This window comes from Ictalurus punctatus, chromosome 12, assembly GCF_001660625.3.
Source record: "Ictalurus punctatus breed USDA103 chromosome 12, Coco_2.0, whole genome shotgun sequence".
Classification (NCBI taxonomy): domain Eukaryota; kingdom Metazoa; phylum Chordata; class Actinopteri; order Siluriformes; family Ictaluridae; genus Ictalurus; species Ictalurus punctatus.
Genome location: NC_030427.2, coordinates 19,835,282 through 19,858,710, shown reverse-complemented (window position 1 = coordinate 19,858,710; position 23,429 = coordinate 19,835,282). Strand labels below are relative to the sequence as shown.

The following is a 23,429-nucleotide window of genomic DNA, read 5'->3' as shown; positions in this document are numbered from 1 at the left end:
CAATTCTTATTTAGTCTTATTTAGTGTCCACCTTTCATCTTTTTGTTAGGAGTATATAATACTGCATCTGCTTTAACTGAAGTGTTTCATTTGTGGTTCAATTTGCATTTGTAACTATTATAAAGAATTGTTCCAGAACAACTTTACATATTTATGATGACCCTGTCAGGGAAAAACAAATTATTTTAATGCCTTAAAGCTACAGTGGTACTTAAATTTGTACAACGATGCTTGAAAGTTTGTGAACCCTTTAGAATGTTCTATATATCTGCATAAATGACTTGGAACATCAGATTTTCACACAAATCCTAAAAGTAAATAAAGGAAACCCAATGAAACAAAGACAAAAAATATTATTATACTTTGTCATTTATTTATTGAGAAAGATGATCCAATATAACATCTGTGAGTGGCATAAGTATGTGAACCTCTAGGATTAGCAGTTAATTTGAAGGTGAAATTAGAGTCAGGTGTTTTCAATCAATGGGATGACAATCAGGTGAGAGTGAGCATCCTGTTTTATTTAAAGAACAGGGATCTATCAAAGTCTGAGCTTTACAACACGTTTGTGGAAGTGTATCATGGCATGAATAAAGGAGATTTCTGAGTATTTCATAAAAAGTTGTTGAAGCTCATCAGGCTGGAAAAGGTTACAAAACCATCTCTAAGGAGTTTGGACTCCACAAAATCCATAGTCAGACAGATTGTGTACAGATGGAGGAAATTCAAGACCATTGCTAATCTCCCCAGGAGTAGAGACCAACAAAGATCACTCCAAGAACAAGACATGTAATAGTCCACGAGGTCACAGAGGAACCCAGTGTAACTTCTTAGCAACTAAAGGCCTCTCTCACATTGGCTAATGCTAACGTTCATGAGTCCACCATCAACACTGAACAACAATGGTGTGCATGGCAGGGTTGCAAGGAGAAAGCCACTGATGTCCAAAAAGAACATTGCTGACCATCTGCAGTTTGCTAAAGATCACGTGGACAAGCCAGAAAACCATTGGCAAAATGTATGTGGACAGATGAGACCAAAATATAACTTTTGATTTAAATGAGAAGCATTAAGTTTGGAGAAAGGAAAGCACTGCATTCCAGCATAAGAACCTTATCCCATCTGTGAAACCTGGTGGTGGTAGTATCATGGTTTGGGCCTGTTTTGCTGCAGCTGGGCCAGGACGACTTGCCATCATTGATGGAACAATGAATTCTGAATTATACCAGCGAATTGTAAAGGAAAATGTCAGGATGTGTCCATGAACTGAATCTAAAGAGAAAGTGGGTCACATAGCAGGACAACAACTCTAAGCACACAAATCGTTATACAAAGAGTGGTTAAAGAAGAATAAAGTTAATGTTTTGGAATGGTCAAGTCAAAGTCCTGTCTTTAATTCAATAGAAATGTTGTGGAAGGACCTGAAGCAAGCAGTTCATGTGAGGAAACCCACCAACATCCCAGAGTTGAAGCTGTTCTGTACTGAGGAATGGGCTAAAATTCCTCCAAGCCGATGTGCAGGACTGAACAACAGTTACTGAAAATGTTAAGTTGCAGTTATTGCTGCACAAGGGGTTCACACCAGATACTGAAAGCAAAGGTTCAGTTACTTTTGCCACTCACAGATATGTAATATTGGATAATTTTCCTTAATAACTAAATGACCAAGTATAATATTTGTCTCATTTGTTTAATTTGGTTCTCTTCATCTACTTTTAGGACCTGTGTGAAAATCTGATATTGTTTTAGCTCATATTTATACAGATACAATATTCTAAAGGGTTCAAGTTTAAACTTTCAAGCACCACTGTATTTATAACACTGCTCTGTAGAATGTCTACACCTTTTTCAATGTCCTATTAATAAAAAAAAAAAAAGAATAATCAACATTAGGGTGAAAAATAAATAAATACAGTAACGTTTTGAGTCTACGCATAATAATTAAAGATAAGGAAAGTTTAGTCTCTTCTCTCTTATATGTAAAAAAACAAAAACAAAACACAAGTCACACAAAACCACGAGTTTTGATACAAGCCTTTCATAAGCGCTCCATCCAGAACTGCTTTATAAAATATTTATGCATAGCTTATGAATGTGTTAAAGACCCTAAGTAGGTACCCTTCGAATAAAGTGTTAGCAAATAACATATTAAATATTGAAGCCAAGTTTTAAATCGAGGTTGTGATCTATGGACAACAGCACCTTAACCTCTGGCACCATCCACGTGATGGAGAGATTAATATGAGTGTAACAATTACTTTCATCCCATTTAAGCAATCACCTGTTTAATATCTGCAAGAGCACCAAAATCCAGTCAAACATCATATAAAAGTCGGCATTAGAGGTCAAATACAACTGTTGATCTGTTTTCGCAGCTTGTATTGTAATACAGTGGGGTTAATACGCAAAGGAACCTAGAAGCATTGTTACGGGAATGCAAGGTCACAATGTAAAACCGCTCTATCCAGCATCTCATCACCGTTTTGTGTTAATGCTAGCCGTTCAATCCTGGAAAGTTCAGTTCGTTTAATAGTGAACAATTATGAGCACCAGAGGAAATTTCTTTTCACAGCAGCTAGTTGTGGAATAAACCTGAAATGTGTTTTAGCAACCTACAATTGAAAGTCACTGGTTTATGTGCATTGTGTGCCAAGTATCAAACTCGCTGTGAAGCTCAGGATATCCCCCAAAGTGACCCATGTGTGGAAAGGTAGCTAAACTAGACACACATGTCCAATACTGAAAGAAAAAAAAAAAAAGGAATGAAAATTTAACTGAGAATGTCAGAGTTTAAATAACAGTCTCTAAGAACTTTCGTTCGGATAGGATCACCTTGTGCCAGTGTTTGACTCAAAACCGTTTGGTAAAGAACAGCAAGTAAGGACGCCTAGTAGATATCTTACTTAAAGACTGAGTGTCATGCTCCCTGATTTTATCTACTGCTGTGTTTGAGTAACTATACAAAGAAAATATATATAATTTTAAAAAGCAACCAAACAATACAACAACCACTTAAAACCAAAAAATAAAGTATATAAAAAGCAAAGTAACAAAAATACAAGTAACGCTCATTACTGGAACCATAAATTAAGCTACAGTTATAACTACAGCTCCTTCGTCCATCTGTCATCCCTACTTTCTGTTGTAGAGAGAGAAGAAAGTGAGGATAGAAGGGAGGAGGGCAAGCACCAGATTAAGCAGAGCATGAATCTATATTAGTGTCTATAGAGAGTTTGGGGGAGGCACTTTGCACCTCATTTCCTTTTCTTTCTACCTCATTCTCTGCCATATTCCATCCCCCCCCCCAAAAGAATGTTCACTTCTTCTTACGCTCCTGTGAACATCTTGGGCAGTACCTATACGGGTAACAAAATAAATAAATAAATTTAACACACAAATACATAAATAAATAAATGCCAAAAACAATTCAACCTTCTCATACTATAAATGTTCAGGAGGTACAGTTTCAAGTCACATGACCACTCACCATTTTCCCCTGGGCTTGGTGGTCAGGCCCACACAAGCAAAGTGAAACCACTCAATGGAGCACTGTAGAGACAAATACACACACAAATCATTTCTGAACTCTGAGGTCTATGCCCAATTTTTCCTTTATGATATCAAAGTTTAACGGTCAATAAAAAGTCCTGTATTTGAAATTGATATGTAGTGTCTTTGAAAATATTTTCACAGAGAGATTGCACTGTCACGATGACTGATTGCTGGAACTATCGGTTATTGGCAAAAATCCACTCCTATAGTGTTTCCCGGTTGCGTCCATTACGGGAGCGGCTGAGAAGGGTCCGCCGTCATTATACAGTACGAGAGCTGCCTCTATATGCAAAATATCTCACTGACTAATTTTGTTGTGTCATTTGAAGTGTTTTTGGATTCATTTTGGACATCTCTGTTTTTATTTGGAGTGTTACATTTTGGTTCAGTTTGGAGGTATATCTTTTATTTAAGTTTTATATATATATATATATATATATATATATATATATATATATATATATATATATATATATATATATATATATATATATTTTCTTTTAAGTATCCTACATTTTCATGGTGCAGTCATTACAGTTTATTTCTGCAATAAAGTTCACCAATATTTTACTTTGAGTGTTGTGTTATGTTTTCATTCAGTATCAATATTAAAAACTACTTAGTTGATTAATCGGTCAACGGCAGGTCCTGCCCTATTTAGTTATCATTATCAGTAAAATCCACTATTGCTCGACCTCTAATCTTAGTTTAATGCTGTCTGCCAATATACTGCACAATACAATTCATGTCACAGACAAATTTGCAGATCTTTAAATTGCCATTACATTTGTAAAGGAAGACATAACTACAAAATAAGAAAGGATTCAGGCATCTAATGAATAACATGAGCGATTAACTGGGAACAAAACATAGATAAAACTATGCAAAACGAGTCATCTAATGTGTAAACATTTAACTCACATCAGTGTTGTCACAGCCAATCATCTCTCCATAGGAGACCTGGTGGCACAGACAGTACGTTGGCTCATTTGGGTCCACTGGCATGTCCAGCACATCTGAGGGGTGAACGTTGCCAAAATTCACAGCCGGGGAGGAGAACTCAGTTCTGCATGAGAATGAAAAAGTGACTCTTTTTTTTTTTTTTTTTTAAGATTTGAACGATGATAATTCCTAGTGTACAAATGCAACAGAAAAAGAGTAATAAACTTAGAACCAAAAACCCATCATCTTGTGTTGCCATCTTACGTTTGCATTAGCTTGACTTTCTTCTGGCCACTCTTAGGACTACAGTCATCATCAGAGTTCTTGACCTTTGACCTGGTGCGAGACACCTTTTTTTCCTTAGGCACCCGAAGGTCACCTTCGAACAAATGATTATTTACAATTATAAATAAATGAACATTTTACTGCATTAACCATTACATACAACAGACAATCAGGCTGGGGCTACACGCATAATGATTAGCGCTTACTCTTGTTTCCCTTACTGGAGGTAGAATCGTAGTCTGTGCTTTCTATCTGCTTTTCTTTGAGGTCCGCCTCAAAACGGGCCAAGTCTGTGTCCAGCCTCCGGATGTGTTTATCCACCTTAAAAAAGCAAACAGAATTACTCAGACCTATAATGCAGTAAGGCAAAAAAAAACCCAGCATAAATTATTAAACAGATTTAGCCTTTAACTATATAAAGAACAAGAGAACACAGTATACAGGTCATAAAGAGAGTTCAACCGACTAATCGTCACCGATACTGATTGCTGGAAATATAGATTATCGGCAAAAACCCACACCGACAGTATTTCGCGGTTGCGTCTGTTGCGGGAGTGGCTGAGAAGGGTCCGCTGTTACACAGTACAAGAGGGGCCTCTAGAGGCAAAGAGGCCTGACAAATAACCAGCTGTTATTCGAAGTGTTTTTTTTATTCATTTCGGACGTCTCTATTTGCAGTCTTACTTTTTGGTTGATCTTTTATTTACTTTATATATTTATAGTTATCATATATATTTATTTGAAATTTATAACATTTAAAAAAGTATAGTACATTTTCATGGTACAGTCAGTACTGTTACGTTCGATTTATCAGCAGGTACTGTCCAAGATTGTTATCAGTATCGGTAACATCCACTATAGCTTGACTTCTAGATGTAAAGTTAAAAAATTACTTTTTAAAAATTTACTAATTTAGTACAAGTTTAACAATTAGTAATTTCCCTAAACTAACACAATTCCTGTATTTTGGTTGTAACAAAAATGTAGGTTACGATGTATGTAATGTTATGTCGCACCACACAGTTTAGCTTATTTCGGCAGTAACCGCAGGTTATACGGTTACAGTGTCCCTGACTGTTCAATCATAACATGGTTATTTTAATAGATGTCAGTAAACTCTAAGATGCATCTATTGTTCTCCAAACAGAGGTTAACAGGGAAGGGATATTTGAGCATTTTTAGTACATTTTTGCACATCGCTGAATGCACTTTGATATGCTTTTCACACACACACACTTTTTAGGAGACTGGGATGGCCATGGCAGGACCTTGATTTTGTGGTCAGTAAACCATTTTTGTGTTGATTTTGATGTATGTTTTGGATCATTGTCCTGCTGGAAGATCCAACCACGACCCATTTTAAGCTTTCTGGCAGAGGCAGTGAGGTTTTCATTTAATATCTGTTGATATTTGAGTCCATGATGCCATGCATCCTAACAAAATGTCCAGGTCCTCTAACAGAAGAACAGCCCTAAATCATTAAAGAGCCAGCACCATATTTAACTGTGGGCATGAGGTACTTTTCCATATGGCTACCTCTCTGTGTGCAACAAAACCACCTCTGGTGTTTATTGCCAAAAAGCTCTATTTTGGTTTCATGTGACCCCGATCCCATTTGAAGTTCCAGTAGTGTCTGGCAAACTGAAGATGCTTGAGTTTGTTTTTGGATCAGAGTAGAGAGTTTTTTCTTGAAACTCTTCCAAACAACTTGTGGTGATGTAGGTGACTTCAGATTTTTTAGAGACTTTCTGACCCCAAGACACAACTAACTTTTGCAATTCTCCAGCTGTGATCCTTGGAGATTTTTTGGCCACTTGAACCGTCCTCTTCACAGTGTGTTGAGACAATGTAGAGACACGTCCAATTTCAGGTTGATTCATAACATTTCCAGTTGACTGGAACTTCTTAATTATTGCCCTGATGGTGGCAATGGCCATTATCAATGCTTATGCAATTTTCTTATAGCCACATAGTAAAATATCAAATGGGAATAGACTTCAAATATATTTCTCTCATATGAATTCATAGGGGTGCCAATAATTGTTGACCACCTATATTTAACAAAGCTTTTTATTTATATTATATTATATATATATATATATATATATATATATATATATATATATATATATATATATATATATATATATATATATATATATATATATATATATATATATATATATATATACACACCTGTGTTTTGTTTGCAATTGTTTAATATCCATGAGAGCAGAGTATTTGTGAATTTTTTGAACAAAAGATCAAAAGGTTAAACAATAAAGACCGTTTTTCACAGACTTCTTGGCTCATATTTACCAAGGGTGCCAATATTAATGGAGGGCATCATATATAAAAGCTGCAACATAAATAAAAAGTAGTATTCTTCAATGTTGCTACAATATGAAATTGTGGCACATTTCATATCACCTATATAAGGAGCATTTCAACATGTAGAAAGGAATGTTAAGGACTACAGTGCAATATAGTATCCATTAGGGGTGAGCGAAATATTACAATACATAAGAAATTTGTATGATACAAAGTCGGATTAAAAATATGTCATTTTAAAGATTAAGTACTTTCTTTTACATCAGCTGCTTCCATTCAATTAGTAATTATTAATAAAAAAGTTATAAATATCAGGACATAGACTTTATCTCAGAAAGGAGAACTGGGACATAACTGACATGCTCAGCCTTACAATCCATGTTTATAAATAAGATTTTATGCTACTGTGCGATTATTAATGTAGTTCCATGAAATCAAACAGACCATCTCGTACGTCTGCATGGCCAGCTGGACCTTGTCATCTCCAAACTCTTTGCACTTCCCATAGGACTGCTGGATCTGCCTCAGGAGAGACAGTTTCTGCTCTGAGGACAGGGTCCGGGCATTTACCGTGTAGTCACGAGCTAGAGAATCAATCTGTCCCTTCAGATCTAAAAAGCAACAACAACAATAAATATGTGAGTAAAAGTAACCATTGTGTCATTCTAACCAACAGTTGCTGCCACGCTTTACCCTCAGTTCGCTGGTCCAAGTCTCGCATGAGCTGAAAATTCCTTTGAAGCTCAAAGGGAAGGTTCTCTATACCTAAAGATACAAAAAGAAAGCGTCAAAACACAAAATCCAACTTTCTTATGCGAGATAGCATAATCACTGACAAATATTTGTGGTGTAATTTGAAGCGTTTTTGATTAATTTTGAACACCTCTATTTATACGATATTTGGACTGTTACTTTTTGGTTCAGTTTGGATGTATATCATTTATTTATTTAGTTATTACATTATATTTATTTCATTTAAAACAGTACAGTACATTTTCATGGTGCAGTCAGTACTGTTTGTTTTTGTAATAACGTTCAGCAATATTTTACTTTGAGTGTTTTCATTCAGTATCAATTTGAAAAACTATCGGTTGACTATTTGGTTATCAGCCGGTCCTGCCCAACTTAGTTATCGGTATCAGTAACCACTCAACCTCTACTATTCTGTATGTTTGACCTTTTAAGGCAAATAAAAATAAGTCAAAGGATTTATCATAAAAGCTTAAAAGTAGACAGTGACGGACATGTGGGAAGCGTTCGCGACATTAATGACATGGAGTTGGTGAAAACTGTTTGCCATGACTGAGCATCCGTTCATGCCACAACTACAAATATAGGGAAATGCACTAAATAAAAACACGTTCACATATACAACAATGGAATATTATTAAATAGGTATCAAAGTAAGATTGTCCAAGGTCCAGATATTAATTAAAGCTATGAAAGCCGGGTGTTTCTGCAGTAGTCAATGAAAAGAGAAAAATGCTGGAATAGTGTACAGAATAGCTTCGTCCTTGTTATATCAAGATGAGACTGAAGGTTTCTTCTTCTATTCGCATCTTCTTATTCAAATTCACCATTCTACCTTAAAAGATGCATTAGGTCAAAATGGTCTTTTTTCCCCTCCAAGATTAGGTCTCTTATGATTAGGTATTGGGTTCGACATGTGAATGATTCCCACCTGTGTTCACATAGCTCCCACCCCCTGGATCTATTGTCATGGAGAACAGTGTCTATAAATTGACCGATATTTCTCAGTGATTTTATACACTTCTTCTAAAGCCATGACTTAATCCATTGCTGCTGTTTTGTTTAAATCATCTTGTACATATCTTCCAGACTACATGTAAAAGCTTGCAAATAAATAAATAAATAAATAAATAAATAAATAAACCACTGCACAATTGCAGATATGATACAGCATCTGTAGAGCACCCTTTTAAAACTCAGGTAGTGTTTTAAAAGCTTTTAATTGCTTTTTGTGTTAGTATGAATTGGGAAAATGTTTTGAATCCTGGATTTTCACCCTTAAAAGGATCATAATGTTTTGCATAATATGCCTAATGTTCTTATAAGAACCAATGTTCATACCACTGTTTACCATGCTTTAAAAAAAAAAAAACAAAAAAAAAACATCTTGGACTTCTCTATCTTTAAAAGTATCATAATATACTGTATAGGCTAAATCACAATCTTCATACACTGGCCAATGTTCAGACCACTGTTTGAAGAGTTAAAACATCTTGGGCCACCAAAATGTCACCACAATCTGAAAGACAAAACAACACTTTGGTTGCACCAGATCTTATTTTGGGGCTTCATAGCAAAGGGAGTGAATACATATGCATGCACCACTTTTCCATTTCTAATTTAATTTAAAGAAATTTTAAAAACAGGTTATTTTTTCCATTTCACTTCACCAGTTTGTACTATTTTATGTATGTCCGATACATGAAATCCAAATAAAAATCCATGTAAGTTACAGGTTGTAATGCAACAAAATAGGAAAAATGCCAAGGGCATGAATACTTTTATGGGACATACAGTGCCTTGCAAATGCCCAATCACCTGTAAATGACCAGGTGCCCGCATGGCACATCTAGCATGCATTTGGTGATGCCCACAAAACTCGACTGAAAAGTTGACTGAAATGAGTAAAAGGCAGAAAAAAAACTTCTCAAAAAGGTAGATGTGTGACTCACATATGCCAACAACAATACAGATTGATTCTGTGTCTGAAACCGATCCTTATGTCCTATATAGTGCACTATATAGGGTGTAGGCCATTTTGTAGCGTTGTCCAAATTCTGAGTGAACAACTTCATTCCCTACATTCATTCACTCACTCAATTATACCCACAATGCACTCTGATTTCAAGTGTACATCAGATGTACACACGCCACCGCATCATTTCCCATACTCCACCGTGAGACGGCGATAGAACACAAAAGAAAAATAAATATGGAGGACAGGAAGATCGGAGGCGGCAACTTTTACCAATGCAAATGTAGCTATTTATTAATTAAATACATCTGTATCAAGATATTTCAAAGCAAAATGATAGATTATTGATTGGCGCAGTATTTAATTTCAGCCACTTAGTTTGTGATTTAACTTTTGAGATCAACTGAAGTTTACTGAATTTCTTAGTCTTACATGTAAATTTACATACACTCAGTAGCATGCGTAGAATATGAAGGGGTTTTTTCCCCTTCAGAATTTACAGGATGAAATGTACTTTTTGTTCAGGATTTTCATGAATACCAAATTTCTTGTTTAAATGCTTGTATGCACGATTTGCGGATAAATCCATTAGAGACCCATTATGTTAATGTAAGGTGAAAATAACTCTAATAAGGCAGGGTCAGTGGATAACAGTGGCAAATTACTGATGCAACGAAATTAGAGATCGTTCCACCTATGTGAAGTCATGCAGGAAAGGAGCATCAACCCAGTCACTGAATCACTTCCGTCTCAATTCCAGACCTTCAACGTATTCCCTTAAAAACTTTTCAAAACAAGCACCAGTTGTCACAAGGTCATAATGGACTTTAACAAGAAACTTGGCAAGCATATCACACACACATGCGACACTGTCGTCAAACTTAAATTCAAAAAGACTGGAAGTGCTGCGGACCAACTGAGAAGAAGTGGACATCTGTAACACGAACCTCCACTGACGAAGGCACAATCAACGTGTGTGCTGGTGCACATAGTCTCCTACAGTATGGAGACTTTTGGAGCACACTGTGCATGAAACATGAATAAGGAAGGAAAGCAGTTCTTTCTGATTGGGGTGAATTTTGTTGGCCCAAGAATCAGACAGATAAATTCGACATTTTATACAATATATTATGGTACTTTTAAGATATTTTCATGGTCCAAGATGTTTAAACCTTGCTGAAAAAAAGAGAAACCCTCAGGGAATTTGTAATGGTTTTAATGGTCATAATGGGAATTGCATCGGCTTTAATGGTTCCTGTGGGTCTCTACTGGTAACTTGTTGCCTTCTGTTGGTGCAGTGTTATGTCTAGTGGTTACCATTAAGGAACAATAATGATAATAGTTTTAATGGTTAACAGCTAATGGCTTGTAATGGTATTTGTAGTGGAAACCATTAGACTTTCTTTGATGTTTTTTTTCCCCCGCAGGAAAGGAAGTGATGGTGGTATTGCTGAAATACTAGCTGGCTAGCTCGAGTTGCAAACCGGGCTAAATATAAAACCACTCCCTATTCCCTAGTGAGGCAGACTGCACAGGGTATAAAATACTGGTTTTAGCAGCTCATGTAGTGCATTATATATTCAATAGAGGAAACCATTTCACTTCGTTCTATTATTAAGTAATATTTAACCGCTTTAACGACTTGACCATTTAAATAGTTGCGACAGTTTGAGCTGATCGAGAACATAGCTAATATCTTACGGTACAAGCCACACGAATTATTAAAAATATAACAACAACAAAAAGCACAGAGAATAAACACTCTCATAAGCTATGCTGACTAGCTTTCTCGCTAACACTATGAATAGCGTTACCTCCCTATCAAGCTAACAGTTTCCTGATCTGAAAGAGTGGACAGTGCTGTGTTTATTGTAATATTATAATTCTATATTATCGTAATGTCTGAAGTGTATTAACCTATTCGCTTTAAAACACTTTGCAGGCAAATCAAGACAATAGGCTTACTGTCCAGATAGTGCTCCAGATACATTCCGGCCGCCATCTTGGAAAACACAAACAAAAGTTGTTCCGGGCTCCGTGTTTTGTATGTTGCTCAACAAATCCGAGATTTAAAAAAAAAAACTACGTATGCCAAATTTACAAATTTCTTCAAGGGCACCTACAATAACCTTGATTAATTTAGCCGGACTGAGTGGTTAGAGATAACTGCGCGTTGTCGTATGGCCTGGAAAGGGTAGATATATTGAGAATCGAATATCATCATAGAATCACTGACCAGCGAGTCAGTGATTGGCTAATGCAGGTGTTACGGAAGCCCGGAGAGGCCATAAAGGTTTTCTTTTTTCTTTTTTCTTGCGCACAAAAACGGGAGAGTGATGGTTGGTTACTTAACTGGTTATCTTGGAACTGGAATAAAGTTGGTTTGACGTTGGACGTTCGATATTCGCATAAATGCGGAAATTAAGGGACCGTCTCTAAAGTTACGTACGACATTGTTAAACACGTTTCTAACGTCAATAGCATTTGAAGGGAATGACTTACAGTCATATAACCAACTGGAAAGTGTTCATCTAGGTGTCAGCTATAATGCACACCTTTTAGATTTTTGATATTTAACAAAATAAACTATTAAATCATGTATAAATATTGCCATGTATTTTATTACTGTATGGGCTCATACACAAAATATGCCATAATTTAAAGCTCAATAGCATTGGAAGGGAATGACGTACAGTCACAAAACCAACTGTAAAGTGTTCATCTAGCTGTCAGGTATGATGCACACCTTTTAGGTGGGCATTTTCACTTAGGGGTGTACTCAATTTTGTTGCCAGCGGTTTAGACATTAATGGCTGTGTGTTGAGTTATTTTGAGGGGACAGCAAATTACCAGTGTTATACAAGCTCTACACTCACTACTTTACATTGTAGCAAAGTGTCATTTCTTCAGTGTTGTCACATTAACATATATAATCAAATATTTACAAAAATGTGAGGAGTGTACTCACTTTTGTGAGATACTATATGTGTGTGTGTGTGTGTGTGTGTGTGTGTGTATATATATATATATATATATATATATATATATATATATATATATATATATATATACACACACACATATATATATATATATATATACATATATATATATATATATATATATATATATATATATATATATATATATATATATATATATAAAATTTAATCAATAAGACATCTATTTTTTGAAGAAAACCGTTCAATCCAGTACGGGTCATTTTGACCCTCTTTATGCATTCGTGAAGGTTTTTTTAGTTCATGCATTGTAGGGTTAAATATCAAAAATCAAAAAGGTGTGCGTCATACCTGACACATAGTCAAACACTTTACAGTTGGTTTTGTGACTGTACATCATTCCCTTCAAATGCTATTGAGCTTTAAATAATGGTATACTTTGTGTATGGGCCCATTCTGTAGTGAAATTCATATCTAATTTACATATGATTTAATAGCTCATTTTAATAAATAACAACAATCTAAAAGGTGTTCATCATACCTGACATTTAGATGAACACTTTCCAGTTGGTTGTGTGACTGTACGTTATTCCCTTCAAATGCTATTGAGTTTTAAATAATGGCATATTTTGTGTATGGGCCCATTTGGTAGTGAAATACATGTCTAATTTAAATGTGATTTAATAGCTCATTTTAATAAATATCAAAAATCTAAAAGGTGTGCACCTGACACCTAGATGAACACTTTACAGTTGGTTTTGTGACTGTACGTCATTCCCTTCAAATGCTATTGAAGTTAGAACCGTGTATAACAATGTCGAAAGTAACTTTAGAGATGGTCCCTTAATTTCCACATGTCTGCAAATATCGAACGTCCAACAGCAAACCAAGTTTATGCCTGTTATCTTGGAGAAGTTTTCATGATTGGATAGATGGTTTACTTTCGAGGCTTTCAGTCCCAGTGAAATCCTGCAGGAATCAGATGTTTGAAACTCCATATGAAACAGTTTATATTTACAGAACACATTTAATTTTGTGGTGTTTTCTGTTTCTGTGGTGTTGTTTTAAACAGGTCTTGTTGGATTGGACTAGTTTGTCTAGATGTATGTATGTGTTCTTGTTTAACTTGGGGTTGTGTTTTTGGTTTAGTAAATGTAAGCTTTGCTCTTTTTGATTCCATGTGTTGGATTGTGAACTTCACTGAGATTCTTACAGTTTGTTTAGTGTACTACTACAGCGTACTAAAATGTGAATCTTAAAGTAAAGTCCTATAAGTTATTTTTGTAATTTAAATGTATATTATAATGCACTTAAACTATATTAACTATACTAACTAAACTGTATGCTCTGGATAAACCGTAAACAAAAATACACATTATTAATGATGAAAAATGACTGACTTGTGTCAGTTTTTGGTACTTCAAATTTTTGTTGATTTGAAATCCATACCTGTGGCTGTAAGAAATTAATTGCTTATGTTTTACTTATTTTTATCATTTGAATTAATATAAACATGAACATAAGCGATATTCCAGGGGGAACGTTTGAAGGATGTTTGCAAAGAGATAAAAGAGAAAGTTCTCATAGCATTTTCTTTACTGTTCACATAACCAAGAAAAAAAAAACATTCTTAAAACACTTGAAAAACTGGATGTTTTGAATATTCAGAGAACATTCAGAAATAACGTTCTCTTGACATTTACAAAATGATAAAAGGGAACGTTGTTTTCTCAAATGTTTTCAACGTTCACATAACCAAGAAAAAAGTTATTAAAACATTTCTTTTTAAACTCTACGTTTTGAATGTTCAGAGAAAATAATGAGTTTTCATAACTTAATGGGAACATTAGCAAAACATTTTTAGAACATCATTTTGTTAGCTGGGTGAGAGGACCTTTTTCTTCAGCCATGAATGCCTCTTATCACAAACATTGCATCTGCAAGGCCACCAGCATTGGCAGTGGTGGCTTGATGGTGAGCAGTGGTGGCTTGACAAAAGGTTAAGGCTCTGGGTTACTGATCAGAAGGTCGGGGGTTCAAACCCCAGCACTGCCAAGCTGCCACTGTTGGGCCCTTGAGCAAGGCCCTTAACCCTCTCTGCTGGTTGACCCTGTGCTCTGACACCAACTTCCTAACATGCTGGGGTATGCAATGTATATGTGACAAATAAAGGCTCATCATCATAATCATTGTGGATGACCCCTCCCACCCTCTATTGACTCTTCACCCTCCTACCATCTGGCAAAAGTTACCAGGGGATTTGTGCCATCACCAGATTCCACAACAGCTTCCCTGAGGCACTTGATACACTGCTGCCCCCATCACCTACCATCACGGCACTGTTATGAGACACTTTCTTTTTGTTGCTATCTGTCATCTGAAATTGCTGCAACACTTCTCTTCAACAGTCAATAGTTTACAGGCAATTGTTTTCATTGGTTCTCCCATACACCACTGTTCTTTTGTCCACTGTTCTGTCTTTTAGCTGTACTGCGTATTAATTGTCCCATGCATTTACTATATATTTTGCACATGTCTCACACCATCATGTGTCTGCACTTTTGGTAGTCCTGTAAAATTGCTACTGTATTGTTATATGTTGCATCATGGTCTTGGAGAAACAACAAATCATTTTAGTGTATATAAGCTTGTAGCAACTCTGTGCTGAAAGAGGCAAAGCACAGACACACAGGAAACCAGAATGAGCAAAAACTTGGTGTATATTTTATGGCTTGAGGTGGCTTGGGATAGGAGTGGGGGAGTGAAAAGGCCAAGACATGGAGTGTGAGGCTGAGTAGGCTGTGTGAGGCTGTGATGTGATCCAGTCAGTGATCTCATCGGCTGGAAGGCAATGACGTGGTGGGAGTCAGCCAGGGAGTGCTGTCGTCCTCTAAATGTTCGTTGTCTGTGGGGGACAAAGAAATAGGTATCAGCATAATGGTATGTAGAGAACACACTCACCTGGCTGTCTCTGAGGCCCCCTTTCATACTCCGCTGTCATCTCCCGGAGTGTGGAGAGCTGCCAATGCATTTCATTTTCTTCCAGCCATGTGTAAATCTGCCGCCCCGCCTTATAGCCACGTGCTGCCGTGCTGTCCAAAACACCGGGGGGTGCTGAAGCAGAGCTGTCCTTTCAGCACCATTTCAGCAGCCATGCGAGGAGTGATAATCCTTTGATGTGCACGGTCTGTAGCACCGCCGTCACAAAGATATATACAAGAATGGCAAAAAAACGACATAAAATGACTTACTGCAATGACAGGCAGTGACAGCCTTTCAGCCACATCTTCTTTTACTTGCCTCTTCCATTGAGGACTTGAGCATGGTCCCTTCAGACTTAATGTCTCTGACCTCACTCGGTAAATGGGCGGAGTCCTGTCAGAGGTGTTACATTCACTTCCCAGTGAAGCTTCTGTTAGAGGCTCCCAAGCAACCCGGTAGATTTTTGTTGGTTAACCAGGTATATCTGGCCAGCAACCTACAGTATGCAACAAATCCAATTCACCACCAAGGGTTAATCAGTTGACAGCTCTGCTCCACTCTTTACCCAAGTGTCCAGAACATATTTCCTCCAGTCTGATGATGCAATCACAAAATGGATCATTGATCTTTTCCCAGGGTGCTCTGGAAACAAGTACACTTATGTGCAAAATTGTGCGTGAACAAACTGTGTTTGATATTGACAATCTGTGGCTTGCACAAAAGTTTAAGAACATTTCACCACTTGGTTGTAGACCAAGAGTGACACCCCACAGTATGTAGTACTAATCAGTATGTAGTACTCTCTCAAGCACCTGCTGCATCTTCTCCAACAAGACTGAATACCCTGAACTGCTATTTGGAGTTTTGGGGCCCAGCAGTCACCTTTAGTCACCAGATGGGACACTGGAACAGCCAACAGGACTAGGCTTGATGAAGTCTAGCAGGAGAGTACTGAGTTAAAAGTTCACTAACAGATTCAAGGGCAAGACCATGTGATGCTTTATAATTTATTAAACCGTTTAAAGTCAGTTATATATGCTGTGTAAAACTCAGACCCAGGTCAAAAATTGCTCCTTAGTTTCTAGAGGCAGGCCTAGCATAAGGCATGTGAGCACTAAGGGAAGAGTGTGGGAAGTTCAAGAACCTCTTTGGTCCAATGAAAAGGACTTCAGTTTTACAGTCCAACAGTAAGGATAATTTATGCAGGCTTAGCTGACAGAGAAAAAAGGGATTATATTTCCAAATGGTAGCATATATAAAACAAACCACACAGGCTTGAGCATAGAACCCTGGGGAATTCCACTAGTGATTGATGGCACTGAGAATGAGAAGCCACCGATCGATACCTTAAACAATCTATTGGACAGGTATGATGAAAACCAGCCGAAAGCAGATCTGGAAATTCCAGTCCATTTACTGAGCCTATTAAAACTGCATGTATCAAAAGCTACTCTGAGATCTAAATATATAGTGTATATACAGTATATAGTAAATATAAAGTATTAGTAACTGAGTCCTCAGTACACTGAGTGTAGTCTTCTAAGACCTGGCCATTAATTTTTGTCCCCTGGGGTACTGGTCAATATCTTGAAGGCCATTTGTTCTATTTTACTAAAATAGTAACAATTTGCATACGTCTTTAAAATAAGTATTTAATCATTTTGTTTTTGGAGGAATGCAATTTTATTGTACAGAATACTTTTTTTTTTTTAAATTAAGAGCACAAATTGAAGCAGAAGTTAATTTTACAGACTTTGCACCATCATATTTATCTAACGATGACATTAACGTTTTATTTCCAACTATACAACTCAAACCAGTTTGAATGTTAAAATGTAAATCTGGCAAATTTCTGATCATATTAACAGCACTTTCTCTCAATTTTGCTTAGATTCATGTTGATAATATTAGTACATGATTGCTGCAAAATGCAGCAATTTTTTTGGTTTTAAGACCTTTTAAAAGAATCTTCAAGTATAGGCAGGCTGATCTGAAGACAAATAGCGAATGCTGTCTAATTAGCCTGTATTAACTACAGTATTACTATCTAACATGTAAAACACCACAAATGGTTGCATAACTGACATTATTAGGGTAAGATAAACATATTTTTGTTACAATTTGTTGTGAATCATTTTTCAAGATCGACTCTAAGAAACCTCACTGTAAAAACGAAGCTTTTCAAATCTGGTCACATCCCCATACAGCCTAGGGCTATCTATCCAGCAGCCATACCATAATGTAATCTGAAAGTAGTAGCCAACATAGATAATCTGTAATAATTTAGTGAGTTAGCAGTTAGCTAGCTGTGACAGAAGCTAGGTAGGTCTACACTTCACTATCTTTTTTCTCCCTCTCTCCTTTCGCCGAGCCCCACACGAATTTATGGAGATACTAGAGATCCGGATCCTTTCTGCCTCTGGATGGAGCTCAAATCTTCTCTAATTCCAGACTGCTGGGACTACGGCTGCTCCTAAGGCCATAGAGACTTCATATAAGTCCATAATGAACTTTTTCACATTATCTGTTGTTACCCAGATGAGGATGGGTTCCCTTCTGAGTCGGGTTCCTCTCAAGGTTTCTTCCTCTTAAAACATCTTAGGGAGATTTTCCTTGCCACCGTCGCCATTCAGTGGCTTGCTCAGTTGGGATAAATTCACACCTTTAATATCTGTATACCATGTTGATATTTCTGTAAAGCTGCTTTGAGACAATGACTATTGTAAAAAGCGCTATACAAATAAAATTGAATTGAATTGAATTGAACTATCAGCCCAGGAACAAGGAGTAAATTTAAATTGGAACAGCTCAGGCAGAAAGAAATAGTAAGTGTCAAAAAGGGCTATTACAATATTTCAGTATTAAGCTATGGATCTTGCACTAAAGAAATGCCATGATTTGGTTTAGTATTGTGGTTACAAGGATATACAGGTGCATCTCAAAAAATATTAATATCATGTAAAAGTTCGTTTTTTCCCCGTAATTTAATTCAAAAAGTGGAACTTTCATATTTTCTAGATTCATTACACATAAAGTGAAATATTTCAAGCCTTTTTTGTTTTTATCTTGATGATTACAGCTCATAGAACTAAAAAATCCAGTATCTCAAAATATTAGAATAAAGAATTTATAATACAGAAATGTTGACCTTCTGAAAAGTATGTTAATTTATGCACTCAGTACTTGGTCAATGTTCCTTTTGCACGAATTACTGCATCAATGTGGCGTGGCATAGAAGCCTAGGTTGCTTTGATAGCGGCCTTCAGCTCGTCTGTATTGTTGGGTCTGGTGTCTCTCATAGATTCTCTATGGGGTTCAGGTCAGGTGAGTTGGCTGGCCAATCAAGCACAGTAATACCATGGTCAGCAAACCAGTTACTAGCAGTTTTGTCACTGTGGGCAGGTGGTGAGTCCTGCTGGAAAATGAAATCAGCATCTCCATAAAGCTCGTCAGCAGATGGAAGCATGAAATTCTCTAAAATCTCCTGGTAGACGCTGGATCGACTCTCGACTTGAGAAAACACAGTGGACCAACACCAGCAGATGACATGGCACCCAAATCATCACTGACTGTGGAAACTTCACACTGGACTTCAAGTAACTTGAAATCTGTGACTCTCCACTCTTCCTCCAGACCCTGGGACCTTGATTTCCAAATGAAATGCAAAATTTACTTTCATCTTCCCCATGATTGTGGTTGTGTGTACTAAACCAGACTGAGAGATTAAAGGCTCAGGAAACATTTGCAGGTGTTTTGAGTTAATTAGCTGATTAGAGCTTTTCTCAGGTCAACATTTCTGTATTATAAATTCTTTATTTTAATATTTTGAGATACTGGACTTTTGATTTCCATGAGCTGTAAGCCAAAATAATCAAGATTAAAACACAAAAAGGCTTGAAATGATTTATAATGAATATAGAATATATGAAAGTTCCACTTTTTGAATTAAATTAAGGAAGTAAATTAACTTTTCTACAATATTATTCCTTTTTTTAGATGCACCTTTAAATAGTCTGCATGCTTGTTCATGTAGAAATATTTTAAGGGGGGAAAAAAAGCAAAAAGTAAAAAAAAAACTTGGTTGTACATGTGTGCACACCTTTTTATATTGGGGCATGTGACTGTGCTCAGAATTAACCAATAACATTCTCACTCATGTTCAAAAGTAATTATCATACAGCTTTTAACAATGAAGTGATGCTGATTAACCCCAAATAAAGATTTGTTGGATTTTCTGGACATCTTTTTGATTTCATCTAACTGCTTAAGCCATGGCCCACAAAGAGCTTACAAAGCCTGTTCAGGATTTCACTGGTGAAAGGTATTGATCAGGAGAGGGGTACAAAAGAATTTCCAAAACATTAGATGTACCATGAAACACTGTGAAGGCCATCATCAAAAGGTGGAGAAAATGGCGCACCAGTGATGTTCCTCCAAACTAGATGAAAGGACAAGATGAAAAACCTATCAGGGTACTGCCAAGAGCAACATTAAAGGAACAGCAGGAATAGCTGGTAAATATTTGTCCCTCCCTCATGTGACAGCAATCTCTTGTATTCATCACATGTATGGGCTATGGGTTATGGGCAAATGGAAGCCCTTTCTCATGAAAAAACAAACAAACAAACAAACAAACACAAAACATCCATGCCTGCTTACATCACCCCATACCATGTGGCAAAATGTGTTATGGTCTGATGTGACCAAGGTATAACTTTTTGGGCATAACTCTAAAAGATATGTTTGGTGCAAAAACAAGACAGCTTATCAAATGATGAAGCATGGTGGTGGCAGCAATATGCCATGGGGCTGCTTCTCTTCAGCTGGGACTGGGGCTCTAGTCAAGACAGCATGAATCATGGATAGCTCCAAATACCAATCTATTTTGGTGCAAAACCTGTAGGCCTCTGTTAGACAGCTGAAGACAACGACCCAAATCACAAATCCCAGTAAATAAAGGAACTGTTTCAGCAGAAGAAGATCAGCATTGTGGAATGGCCAGGTCAGCGCCCAGATCTAAATCCTACTGAAAACATGTGGAATGACTTGAAAATGGCTGTGCACATGAGATCCCCTCACAATTTGATAGAGATGGAAGTATGGAATAAAATTGCCAAATGAAGATGCGCTAAAATTACAACACTCTTACCTCAAAATACTGGTGTATTACCAGTGTGCAACGTGCAAGGCAATGTGCAAAAAGATGGCTGTGCACAATATGCTTTCACTGACTGCTTTGGGAAAGTAAATATTTTTGAGTCTATATGTGCGCCCCCAGTAGCACCTGCCGGATGGAAGCAAAAGAGTTTTTGAAAAGGTTCAGCCAGGGAGTGAAATGGCAGGTAATACAATTTTTAAAAAAAAGTGTTTTAATTTGACTGTCTCCAAATAAAAAAAAAAATGTTCTAATGTGATAATTTAGTATAACCTATAGGAAATGATTAATTTCACATTTGTAAACCCACAAATTACAGTGAGGTGAAATTGTTGTACTTTTCCAGTGAGCTGGAGAGAGTCAGCCAATTGACAGCACTTCTTCTGATGTGGGAGTGCCACTTCAATGTCCATTCTGTGTGAACTCTAGAGACTGTAATCTGTGAAAATCACAGGAGATCAGCTTTTTCTGAAATACTCAAAACACCCTGTCTGGCAGCAACAACCATGCCCCGTTCAAAGTCAAATGGATCAATTTTTGGTCCAGTTTTTTTTTTCCAATGGCAACTTTGTGCCATTAGAATAGAGCATTTCTTCTTTCCAGTGGTGAGACATTTTAAGAGCAATGCGCATAACATTAACAACAGCTACAGTACCCTTCTGAAACTACTGAAATGGCAAGGCCAATTCATTTGTTTTTGTTGTAGACGTTTTGGTTTGAGATCAAAAGATGAATATGAGAAGATAGTTTAGAATTTCTTCTTTTATTTCCTGGTATTTATATGTAGATGTTTGAAACAACATAGAACATAACACATTTTGTATCAGGAGAGCAAAAGTATAGGAGCATGTGACTGACACAGTTTCACCTGTGAAGGCTGAATTTGTTGTTATAAAGGATAAGCCAACATGAAGATCAGAGAGCTGTCTATCGGAGAAAATCAAGCAATTTGAAGCTGAGAAAAGAGGTAAAATCAATCAGAGGCACTGTACAAGCATTGGGCATAGCCAATACAACAATTTGAAATGCCCTGAAAAAGAAATAAACCACTGCCAAGGAAAACAACAGCAGCTGATGACAGAAACATTGTGAGAGCTGTGAAGAAAACCCCCAAAACAACAGTCAGTGACATCACCAACAATTTCCACAGGGCAGGGATGAAGACATCACAATCCACAATATAGAGGCTATACCAGAAATGCAAACCACACATCAGCAGTAAGAATTGGAAAGCCGGATTGGAATTTGCAAAGAATTTAATATATTTTGTCGCCTACAAATTGGGTGGTCAAAATGTGCTACGTTCTATGTCGTTTAAGACATCTTTGTATAAATACTGGAAAATAAAAGTTTAAATTCTAAGCTTTTGATTTATATGCATCTTTTGATCTCAAACCTAAATGTCTTTGGTATATAACACAAACAAATTAATTGGCCTTGCCGTTCGAATAGTTTATGAGGGGACTGTATGTTTGCATTGCTATAGTATTTGTTGCTATGGGAGCAATGAGCAAGGAAACTTAAAGAAAAAGAGATCATCTATACTCATGGTACTTTAGAACCCCATAGAATGAATGCCATGCTTCACTTCCTGTAGCCTCAGAAGCATTTTCTTTGAAGCTAATGAAGGCCATGTGTCCAAAATGTCCCATTTCTTTGGGAACGTGGTGTACTACACCGAACATTTACTACAGATTAAATGAAAAACCAGATCAGCTTCATTGCACCTTGGTATAGATTCTAAAGTCTCTGGAACTGTATTGGAGAGATGAAACAACATTCTTTCAAGATATATTCCCTCAACTGGTGTTTTAAAAATGGTGGTGGAAAAGCAGTGTCTGGTAATTCAGTCCAAAATTTTCCACAGATTTTAAATTGGGGGTGACTTCCCATCTGGTGACTGCCAAGGCCATAGCATGTAATGTTCACCATTTGTGCCACAAGGATAAGGGCCCTGTCATCAGGCTAGACCAGTCCTATCTGGATAGAAATGCTTCATTTAAAATTTCCATCAATATTTATGACAGGTAAATTACAAACACACTCTTGACTTTAAGCCTTCTACAATATTAGGGAAAGAAAATATGGACTGAAAATGGAAGCTGTTAAATTTAGTACGATGCAACATCAAAATTAATAAAAGACTAAAACAACGATGTATGGATGAGAAGATGACAACCACTGAAATAAACATTCAGTATGAGTCTAGTATATTGATAAATAGTTGTAATCTTCACATTAATCACCACAAATTTCATTTAATTTAATAGGATTTAATATCCTTCCACCTTTCACCCATTATGGTGAAAGGGTTTTACCTTTCACCCAGCTTATAAAATAGCCTTTAATCCAGCACACCCTAGTATTTTGCACTTGTATGTTTTTAAAATATTATTCACTTTATATTGGCCTCAAATATCATTCTATATTTTTGAATGGATTTACAATGCCCAAAGCATGAATGATGATCAATTATGATATAACCTTATTTGGATTT

The 23,429-nt window shown here is 36.6% G+C and overlaps 1 protein-coding gene across 2 annotated transcripts in view; it reads right to left on the bottom strand.

Moving 5' to 3' along the window:
• ing4 (inhibitor of growth family, member 4) overlaps positions 1-12,097 on the bottom strand; it is a 12,508-nt gene extending 411 nt beyond the window's left edge. The window contains exons 1-8 of one of the 2 annotated variants that reach the window (XM_017482417.3): positions 11,801-12,097; positions 7,804-7,875; positions 7,555-7,721; positions 5,001-5,100; positions 4,759-4,873; positions 4,474-4,618; positions 3,488-3,549; positions 1-3,356 (exon numbers count right to left, since the gene is read on the bottom strand). The exon at positions 1-3,356 is cut by the window's left edge and continues 411 nt beyond it. In XM_017482417.3, coding sequence (XP_017337906.1) covers positions 3,317-3,356; positions 3,488-3,549; positions 4,474-4,618; positions 4,759-4,873; positions 5,001-5,100; positions 7,555-7,721; positions 7,804-7,875; positions 11,801-11,837 — 738 coding nt within the window. In that variant the 5' untranslated portion in view covers positions 11,838-12,097 and the 3' untranslated portion in view covers positions 1-3,316. Of the gene's footprint in view, positions 3,357-3,487; positions 3,550-4,473; positions 4,619-4,758; positions 4,874-4,985; positions 5,101-7,554; positions 7,722-7,803; positions 7,876-11,800 lie in introns of both variants that reach the window. The other variant, XM_017482416.3, reaches the window with a different exon arrangement.
• Between the last annotated feature and the right edge of the window lie 11,332 nt (positions 12,098-23,429).